The sequence below is a fragment of the Dromiciops gliroides genome, chromosome 1 (assembly GCF_019393635.1).
Source record: "Dromiciops gliroides isolate mDroGli1 chromosome 1, mDroGli1.pri, whole genome shotgun sequence".
Lineage (NCBI taxonomy): Eukaryota > Metazoa > Chordata > Mammalia > Microbiotheria > Microbiotheriidae > Dromiciops > Dromiciops gliroides.
In genome coordinates this window covers 763,217,101-763,227,345 of record NC_057861.1, presented here as the reverse complement: position 1 = coordinate 763,227,345, position 10,245 = coordinate 763,217,101, and the positions used below count along the sequence as shown (strand labels likewise).

The 10,245-nt window shown below is 51.8% G+C and overlaps 1 protein-coding gene across 2 annotated transcripts in view; it reads left to right on the top strand.

The window, feature by feature from the left end:
• Positions 1-162: 162 nt before the first annotated feature.
• Positions 163-10,245, top strand: part of LOC122743722 (programmed cell death 6 interacting protein) — a 39,651-nt gene continuing 29,568 nt past the window's right edge. The window contains exons 1-4 of one of the 2 annotated variants that reach the window (XM_043988854.1): positions 163-472; positions 4,537-4,591; positions 5,339-5,408; positions 8,096-8,223. In XM_043988854.1, the coding sequence (XP_043844789.1) occupies positions 264-472; positions 4,537-4,591; positions 5,339-5,408; positions 8,096-8,223 (462 nt within the window). In that variant the 5' untranslated portion in view covers positions 163-263. The remainder of the gene's footprint in view (positions 473-4,536; positions 4,592-5,338; positions 5,409-8,095; positions 8,224-10,245) is intronic. The other variant, XM_043988845.1, reaches the window with a different exon arrangement.

Sequence of the window (10,245 nt, the reverse complement as noted above, 5' to 3'; positions counted from 1 at the left end):
ACACTCCTGGGGGAGGGCATCCGGGGGAGGAGAGGTGTTTGCGAAGGCGCTGCGTCTCGGCCCCGCCCTCTCTTCGGTCGTCACCGCACGGAGGGGCGGGGCCGGGCTCCGCCGGCCACAAGCGCATGCGCACGGCACCGCGCCGCTATGACGTGATCGACGTGCGCGCTCGCGCGGAGCCGAGAGCGGAAGTGCCAGGCCGACCGACGGGGCCGGAGAGTGGGCGGCGGCGGCTGCGGTGACGGCTGCTCGGTGTTGTTGCGATGGCGACGTTCGTGACGGTGCAGCTGAAGAAGGCGGCCGAGGTGGACGTGGCGCGGCCGCTGACCAAGTTCATCCAGCAGACGTACCCGGCGGGCGGCGAGGAGGCGGCGCAGTTCGGCAAGGCCGCCGAGGAGCTGAGCCGCCTGCGCCGGGCCGCCCTCGGCCGCCCGCTCGACCGTCACGACGCGGCGCTGGACACGCTCCTGCGGTGAGGGGGGCGACAGCGGGGGGGGGGGAGCGCCCCGCCCGCCCCGGGCCGCGCCCCGCTGCGCTTCCTCCTCCCCCTGCATTCCTGGCCCGCACCCCGCCCTCCCGGGAGCCGGGGCGGGGGCGGGGCGGGCTGGGCGAGGAGGCTTGGCCCAGGGGCCCCCAGGCCCGTCCTGTGCTCCTGCGGGGACCCCGGCAGTGGGGGGGCGGCGCTGGCCGGACGGAGGAGAGGCCCCCGGGGCGCCTGCGGGGCCGCTAGTTACTGAGCGTAGTCGGGGGCCGGGAGAGGGCCAGAGCGGGCCGCGGGAGACCTGGGTGGGCCGGACCCTCACCCAGGGGCGCGGGCGTGGGGGGCCGCCAGGCCGTGCCCCGGCGGTGTCGGAGGCGCGGTCGGGGCCCAGGCTGGCAGCCCCCTGGCCCTCCGCCCTGGTCCCGTTTCCTCGGGGGCCGCTCTCCCGGGGACCTGGTCCGGTCCGGGCTCCCCTGGTTTAGGGAAGGGCAGCCAGGGTGGGGGAGGCCCCGAGTCCCCCTGGAGGGACGTGGGACCCCAACGGGGCCGGACGACTCGGGTTAGCCGTTCTGAGGGTTGGGCCAGGGCAGGCATCAGAGGCAGAGGGACAGGAAGGGCAGGACGCGCCCCCCCCCCCCCCCCGGGGCGAGGCTGGGTGACCTCTTGTCAGGCCGCTGTCCACTGCTACCTCCTGTGACTGCGGGGCTGTCCCCTGGGACACGTTTGGGAAGGGGGGACACTGATCCCCCGTATCTAAATCCCGAGGATCCTTCGCGTTAAACCACTCAGAGCGAAGTCCTGGTCCCCGGAGGGGCAGTGTCCCCTGGGAGGGTGGTCCGACTAGGGGTCCCAGGGGACGCCTGCTGCCTCGGGGTATCTGGCCAGCAGCCTGGCCCTGCTCCCTAGAGACCGTCCTTGAACCCTTGGTTCCAGAGTTCACGGCGTGGATGGCCTTTGTCCTCCACTCTGGCACCCTGCGCAGGCCCAGGAGGACTAAGAGCTGCAGCCCCTTGCTTTGCCCATCCCGACTGGCCTTGGGAGAGGAGGGAGCCCTTTCCCCTGGAGATCCGTGACGAATCTGTAATCTCCCCTGTGGGGATCCTCTTTCTCCCATGAAGGTCCCAGTCATCTGTTCTCTTCCTTCTTTTGATCCCATGTGGAGCATTCCCATAAGGCCCTGGAAGCCATCCTTGATCTTTCAGTGTTTCACCCATAGCTGTCTACACTGAGGGAGGAATAGGGACCCTGGAGGGAGGGCAGGAGGACCTGCCCCAATAAGGCGTTATGGTGTGGAGGGATGGCATCAAGTCTCAGGCTGTCTGTCTTTCTGTCTGACAAGCCAGCTGTACCCCTCTTGTCCTGGCTCTCGGCCTTTGTGGTCTTAGTTCACATGGCTTCCAGTCCCTACGCTTTCTCACTGTCTTTGGAGTCACCCCCAGATTTGAGCCTTTTGAGATGGTTCTGTTTCAGGATTAGCACTTGGGTAGCATGGGGGGGGTGGGGAGGATGGGGTTTGCATCAGGGAGAGGAGCAGGCCTGGCCTTAACCTGTCTCCTCACCTCCTGATCATCTCTCTGCCGATCTACGGGGCTTCTCCTGCCTGTAGACTTTGGCATACCTCGGCCTTGGGCATCTTTGATCCACTTTGTTTTTCCATGGAGACCCCTGGTGGCTGGTCACCTGTTACAGCAAAGTTACCAGGGGCCTCTGAATTGCCAAATCAGATGGTTTTGTTCTCAGTCCTCATCCTGCTTAGCTTCTCTGCAGTACTTGACCCTGCCAAGAAGCCAGCAGCTCCAGCTCCTTGAGAACAAGAAAAGGCTCCCTGACCCTGAAAGAGTAGGACCCCCCCCCCCCTCACTCTCTGACTTGGAGCTGACATCTTCTGTGTGGTGGGGACTGCTTAAGAGCAGGGATCGTCTTGGCCTTTCTCTGTCTTCCTCATGTTTAGCACAGGATTCTGCACACGGCACCTGCTTAAAGAGTGCTTTTTCCTGCATTCTCTACTCTGGGTTTTCTGTTCTCTTGGTTCTTTTTCCTTCTCCTTCCCTCCTTTCAGGTTAAATCTCTCCATGCTTGAGTCCCAGGTTTATATACCCAGCTCCAGGCTCTCTCTTGCCCTCAGTCTCACTTTACCAACTGCTTCTCAGGTATTTTGATCTCATACTCAGCATGTCCAGAAAGGAACCCATTCTCTTTTCCCCACTCTCACTCTCTTTGGAACCTTCTTATTTCTGTGGATGGTCCCACTATCCTTCTAGTCACTTGGGCCCACAATCTTGGGGGACCCCCTCCTCCACATGTATCAGGTCACCCTGACCTAGGTTAGGTTATTGACCTTAACCTTTTATCACATGCCTTGGGTCCATCCTCTTCCCTAGTTACATGGGACCAACCTCATTTAGGGCCTCATCATGTCTTGCCTAGACAATTGCAGTGGTGTCCCTGCCTCTGTTGTCTCCTTTCCCCAGTCTTAAACTGTCTGCTTTATTTCAAAGGTCAGCTCAAGAGCCACCTTTCTCCATCAGACCACAGGTGTCCCCCGAACCCCCAGATCATCTTGTATGTAGGTCTATGTCTGTGTCCACTTTTGTACATTGTGTAAGATCTGGAGGGCAGGGTCATTTTTTTTTTTGTCTTTTGTCTCCCCTAACACAGTACCTGGGCATTTAGTAGATGTTTGATTGTCATATGCAAATAGGAACATTGGGAACACTTTGCTCTCCAAGGGGAATCCTTCTTCATAATGTTGCACACGCCTGCTTTTGTGTACTGCCTCAAGCTTCAACTCTCTCCAGTGTTGACTCCATTCAAGTGAAGTCCTGAAGCATAGATAGCTCTGGCCAATAAAATCCTTGATGCCTCTGGGGGAAAAAAAATCTTTTTGCTATTTTAAAATTTGAATCATTTCATTGACTCAGATTTTCTGAAAAATTAGGCCTGTGGTTTTCTCAGTGTTGGTAGTAAAGAGAAGGGCTAGATGGGAGAGATGTGATGTTGTGAAGCAAGAAATGGCAAGATTTGGCAACTGTTTGGCTATATGGGGTGAGGACATGTGAGTTCAGGCTGATGTTGAGATTACAGATCTGGGAGACTAGGAAGATGGTGGGAGGGGGCCCCTTCAGCAGAAGTTGGGCAGTTTGCAGTGGGAGGAAGATGTACTGAGGTCATGACACCTTCAGACATAGGCAGTGTGAAATGTTCATTAGCAGGTGGTGATGTAGGACCGAATTGCAGGGGAGTTATGGGGGCTGAGAGGTGAAGCCACCCAGGGGAGGAGAGAAGAGGGACCAGAACTGTGTCCTGGGGTGGCTCTGGGGCTCTGGATGTTCCCAAAGGAGAATCACCTGCCTTTGGGGCCACTCCTTGTCCCCATAAGCACTCTTGTAGTCTGCAATCCATGGATTTTTTTAGAGGGGAGGGGCACCATGGGATTAATTTTTACCTGTTTACATGGTTCGCTTCGTGTGCAAACTTAATTTAATTGGTGTGTTAACATTGTGGGAGAATGCGGAGCTTTAGTGACTTTGACTTATCCTGCCCCTGGAATGAAGACCCATCTGTGTACTTGAGAGCCATTGAACATGGCAGTCTTGTAGGAAGCAGGATTGACTGTGATTCAGTGGATTCTGAGGGCGATGAAGTACCCAGTGGGTGTGAACGGACTTTGAGCCCAGGACAAGCTAGGCCTTGTGCAGAAGCATCTGAACAGAAGCATTCAGGAAATTGGTGATGGAGAAGGGAGATGCCTGTGGTCTTCTTGCCCAGGATCTCCCTTGGGCATCCTCTGGATGTCATGTAAAACCAAAGACAAAATCAGCACTTTTAGATGGGACCTTATTGGGCAAGAGTTGGACAAGACACTTGGGAGTAGTGCTGCGACCCCCCCTCCCCCAGGTGAGGAGATCATAGATCCCATTGGCGTTTCTATTAAGAGGGCCAAGGGTTAATTAACTGCTGAAGGAATATATTGGTTTTGAATTGTACAGAATGGGTTGGAAATGATGTGCAGTATCTCCACTGTAGTAGTGACTGATTTTGGTTTTGCTTTTTAGGTATTATGATCAGATCTGTTCCATTGAGCCAAAATTCCCATTTTCTGAAAACCAGGTAAATATTTATTTTAGTTTGTTTAAAAATTATGGCATGTGAAATCAGTGATTTGCTTCTGCCTTTGGGATCGAGAGCTGGAATTAGGGGGTGTGTGTTATCACTAATGTTTCGTGAGAGGGAGCCTTTATTAGGGTTTTATTTTTAAGGGTACTGATTTGATGTAAGGGCTGTCTCCTGAAAATCAGGGTGAAGCCTGGGGCCTATTTGTGTCCCTTCTTTCCTGCCTGTCCCACTAAGAGTATCTTAATTTATTTCTTTAGCCCATAAGGGATGATAGAGCATGATTTCCCATGGAGCGTAGACGTCTCCTCCAAGTACTTGGGCCATTTGCCTCATGTGTATTTTCTTAAGCCTAAAAGAGAAGCAGGATGAGTCATTTCAGACTCGGTGCCAAGGGCTCTTCAAGGACATCTTGGATGTTGGAACGTGTTGTGCAGCTTTATTCATATGTTTGGGGGACTTGCTAAGTCTTCAGCCAGGGCAGGAAGCAGAGAGGTTGAAAACATTGGCTCGGGTCACAGCCACTAATGTGACCAGTATGGTTTATTATGGATTTGAGTGGGGGTTCTTTTTTCTGGAATGGGGAGGAGGCCTCAGTTGGAGGCTTGCTTTGGGCTGGTGGACCGGTGGGCATTTTTCTGTTTTGATTTCAGTTCCCATGATTGCCTTTTTGAGAGTGCCACCCCCCCCCCCCATGGGTCACATCACCTTCAGGGATTGCTTTTCTGTTCTTCTTCAATATAGATCTGCTTGACCTTTACCTGGAAGGATGCTTTTGACAAAGGATCGCTTTTTGGAGGGTCTGTGAAACTGGGTAGGTAATTTTTAGGAAAAGAAATGCTCGGAAATTACATCGAAACTCTATTTGTCAATTCTGTTACCTTTCAGACAGAGGCTCTTAGTGGGAATCCCTTGTTCATTGGGAGGTGGTCTTAATAAGTCTCACATCCTCAGGAGTTGCTTGAGACTCAGAGAGCTCTTGTGACTTGCCTAGAGTTTCAGAGGTGAGGCTCAAATGCAGGGCAAGCTCCTGATGACTGTCCGTGTTTCTGTGCTTCCTTTTTCGCCTGCTTCATGTCTGCTGGGTCTCTCGGCTCGCCTCCTTTGTTTAGGGTTGTGGCCCAAATCACTCGCTTCTGGTGACTTTGCTTTCTGATGGCGCTTTGGATTCTCTCTCCTTTCCTAGCATTGTCTGTGGCCTGTGGCTCTCCCCTTGGCCCATCTCAGCAGCACTTAGCTGGTGGTTGTTGGGAAAAATAGCCAGGAACGAGGGGAGACGCGCCCAGTTGTCACCATTCCTCCAAACTACTTTATAATGTGTTAAAAAAGAAATTGCAATTCCATTTCTCCACCCAGAAGATTCTTGTCCTCCAAGCCCCATGTCGTTGTTTTTTTTTAAACTGTACTTTTAAAATGGCTTTTATTTTCCAATATCCCCCTCCCTTTTCCTCTACTGAGAGAGCCATCTCCTGTAACAGAATGGAAAAGAGAAAGAAACACAGTTCTGCAAGACTACCAACACCTCAGCCGAGTCTGACAGTTTAGCCATTAGTCTGCATCCTCAGTGCTCAAGCTCAGCAAAGAAGGTGCCAGGCTTGGTCATTATAATTATCCTGAACACAGTGAGGTGTTGGGCTTTCGTTTCCACTGGGTGTGCTGCAGTGGAGAGGAAGCTAGAGTGTCCCAGGCCCTTGATGCTGACCTGCAGACTCTTCCTCTGTTCCCCTGCCCGTTTAGGTGAATGAGCTGGTTTCTCCTGAGTTTGTGTCGTCTCATCGAGGACTCTGCGTGGTTTTTGTTGTTTATTGCAGCTCAGTAACAATAGCCGATTGCGGGATATGTGAGCGGACAGGCCCTCACAGAGTTGTGGTTAGGAGGGGCAGGGTTTGGGTGTGTCACTTGTTCAGTTACTAGCCAGGGGTTCACTAAGCATCCCTCAGATGGCGAGATGAGAGGTAGCCACACCACTTGCACATACACCAGCTGTCCCTCGCCTGCCTTTTTGCCCTTGCGGATGTTCTTGCTTGGATCTTTCCTTATCCCCTCTCTCCCCTGCAGCCCCCCAGGAACCTCCTAGACTAGTTGAAGTCTTTCTGTTAAAGCTTTTTCCTTCCTCTTGTCTCCTCTAGCACTCAGAGTGGGCTGCATCTGCACTACTTCGTTTGGGAGTATTATACGTAGTATAATTATATAACATTTATGTAACATGTATGTATATTTCTATAATTACAGTTATTAAACCTTCATTTTTATGAGCTGAGCTGAACTTCCTCAGAGATAGCCTGTTGTGGCTGGGGAGTTGGCCTTGGAGTCAGGAAGACTTGGGTTCTGGTCCCATTTCTGACATGTCCTGGCTGGATTGGCCTGGACGGTCCCTGACCCTCCTAGAGCTCTGTGTAAGGCAGCTCGCTAAGACTTGGGGGGGGGGGCAATGAGGGTTAAGTGACTTGCCCAGGGTCACACAGCTAGTAAGTGTCAAGTGTATGAGGCTGGATTTGAACTCAGGTACTCCTGAATCCAGGGCCAGTGCTTTATCTACTGTACCACCTAGCTGCCCCCTCGTTAAGACTTTTAAGTTTGCAGAGTGGATGCCAACTGGCATTGAGAAAGGGTGTTTTCTTCCCAAGGACTTCTCTCTACCAGGGAAATAATGCATTATACTGTGTCTGTGCGTCTGTGTGTACATGTATATGTGTGTAGACTACTGTGGAAAGGGCAGGGCAGGTCATAGTCTGCCCTGTGGAGAGTACTCTCCTGGCTACAGATCCTAGTTTTTGTTTTCTTTTAATGTTAGTGTTTCTGACTTTATCGGTTACATCTCACCTTCCACTCAGCTCAGTGTCCTTGTCTGATGACGCTGCTTTCAGCATTTGCCTTTGCCTCGGCTGTACCGCTGCCGAGCTGCTGTGCCCCTCACCTCTGCCTCGGAGAGCCCTTGGCTCCTTCCTTCTCTGGACTCCCACCTGCTGCCTCCGGGAGGCTCCTGCTGCAGGCTGGCTCCTAGCACCTTTCCCTCTGACCTTGCTGCTTCTGCTTTGTATGTAGGATCTGGTGGTGCCAAAGCTCTTTATGTTGTCTTCTTGAGGGCCAGGACTTGGCTTGTTTTCTTGGCTTAGCATGTGTCTGGAACATCACCAGTCAGGACTTGGTAAAGACTCTTGCCTACTGGTTTGCTAACCCTCCTTCCAGCTTTGGGCCATTTGCAAATTGTTTGGGGATGCTATCTGTGCCTTTATCTATGCCGTGCTTTGAAGTGGTTACAAGGGGCCAATAGTGGATCCCTTGGGCACTCCACTGGAGACTTCCTGCCAAGATGTTATCTTGCTTCTAGTCATTCAGCCTTGTCAGAGTCCAGCCCACATTTATTTCTCTGTCTACATAAAAACCATGAGAGATATTTGTCAAATGCCTTGCTAAACAAGACTAGGGAAACTGTTTTCGTTGGAGAAAGCAATGGGGTGAATTTTTTTTCTCAATTGTTGTTATTGTTTTTTTAAACAGCTCTTGCAAGTTTAGGCTATGAAAAGACATGTGTGTTATTCAACTGTGCAGCATTAGCAAGCCAGATCGCAGCAGACCAGAATCTGGATAACGATGAAGGATTGAAAGTTGCTGCTAAGCATTATCAGGTAGGACAGACTTTCCCTAGCTGACTGACCATGTCATTGCCAGGCTTGGATGGCCTTAAGGATTCCTGTGTTTCTGAGAACATTTTCTACCCCTTACGCAAGCTATGGCTCCTCTCCATCAGATTTCTTGTATCTGAAATGCCCTTGGGGGAGGGGACAGGCTGGGGGGCTGGGGGGGTAGTCCCTCACTGTAAGAAGTTCTTGGTTGTCCCTGACAAGTGGTTGGCCAGCTTTTCATTTGAAGACCCCTGGGGAGGGGAGATCACTAGAGACATCCTATCCTGCAGCTGGGTATTTTTTTAGTACCTGCAAGGTGTGTTTTAGGTACGTTTCAGCTTGGGCCATCTGGGCTGAGGCTTTGGGGCTGGCTCCTCAAGCCTACTGAGGCACAAGAGTACCCCTCAGTTTGCTGAGGTCACGAGGCTCTGCCAGCCAGGTGCTGTTTTTGTGGTGGTGGTGTCTCAAGATAGATGGGTCTCCGGATTCTGCCTCTCTGGCACCATCCCCTTCATCTTTTCTTACAGGCCTGAATTGTTCAGCCATTCCCCGGTTGAGGGGTAGAAACTGCCTCAGTTTCCAGGTCTTTGCCGCTACAAAAAGCTGCCACAAATATTTCTGTAGCTATGACTTCTCATTTATTTGATCTCCTTGGGGCTGGGGGGGGAGGGGGGGGGAGGCGAACGCCCAGTAGTGGTATGAGCAGGTCACAAGGGAGGATGACTTTTGGGGGTAGCGTTCCACATTTTCAGTGTTGCCCTCTGCCCTCACTCCTCCCTGCAGTCTTAGACCAGTCCCCTCCCACAGTTTGGATCCTCCTCTGAAAGCCCTGCTCTTTGCCTCACTATCCCTCTTTTTCCCATAAGACCATGCCATCCTGACTCCCCTCTCGCATACCATCTGTTCTTCTCGGGGCCCTTGGTCCCTCTGGGACAGGAGGAGGAAGTCGGTCAGGATGGTCCATGGGCCTACTGTCCACTCCTCTCAGAAGTCTCTCCTCCAGTGATGTTCTGGCCTAGATTCTTGTCATAAGCATCTGGAGCTTCTAGGTCATCTTCCCTTGAAAATACAAAACTTAAGTGATGCCTTTTACTTTTACATTCAAGCTAGGAAGGAGCCGCTGAGGGAGTGCCTATGGCTAGCTCTGAGCAGGCCGCCTTCTGCCCTCCAGTCCCTAGTTCTCTGCCAGGAGCAGGCTGGCCTCTTCTGTCGCTTCTCAGGACCAGAGCAGGCCTCTTTATTTACATCACTGGGGTCTTGGCCTGCGGGTTCCTGATTCTGCTTGTTCCATTACCCACAAAATGTGCAAGGGGACAATGGGATCTTTCTGCCTTGACCCTGTTGGGGCCAGTAGTGACATTCCTCCCTAGTGTTTGGCCCTGCTTGGTTAGACCCCTTCTCAGCTATCTCAAGCAGTTGGCTGGCTGGGGGGTGACGTCATTTCATTTCTTTTAATGGGTTGGAATCTATTTCATGGGGTCTATGAAAGTTGCAATTTTTCCTTTGGAAACTTTGTGTTTTGTTTATGTACTTTAAACCGTTGTGGGGATTGGCTGTTGGTCTTAGACATTTGTGTTCATTTTTCTGTATATGTTGTATATCTGACTTTTCATCAGAAACATTGGATGCATTGATTCCCACCGCGCACCCCTGTCCCCCATACACAGCCTCTTATCCTTACTATACTTTGATTGAATCTAGCCATACCTTCTATTCATTCATTCATTCATTTAGAATCTTCCCCAAGTTAAATGTGTAAACAAATCCTCACATCGATTTTTAAAACTTTGTGTTCCAAATTCTCTTCCTCCCTCCCTCCCCACCCCCCCTTAAGAACTCAAGCAATTCAATATAAGTTATACATGTGAATCCCTAGCTTTTAAATGTGATGTAATTAAAACGGTTGATCTTTTTTAAGATTCCAAGCTGGAAGAGGTCTGCTGGTATGATACAGGTGAAAAAAAGGAATCTAAGAAATTGCTGTTTTTCTCCCCAAGTCACAAAGTGGCAGAGACAGGAAGCAGG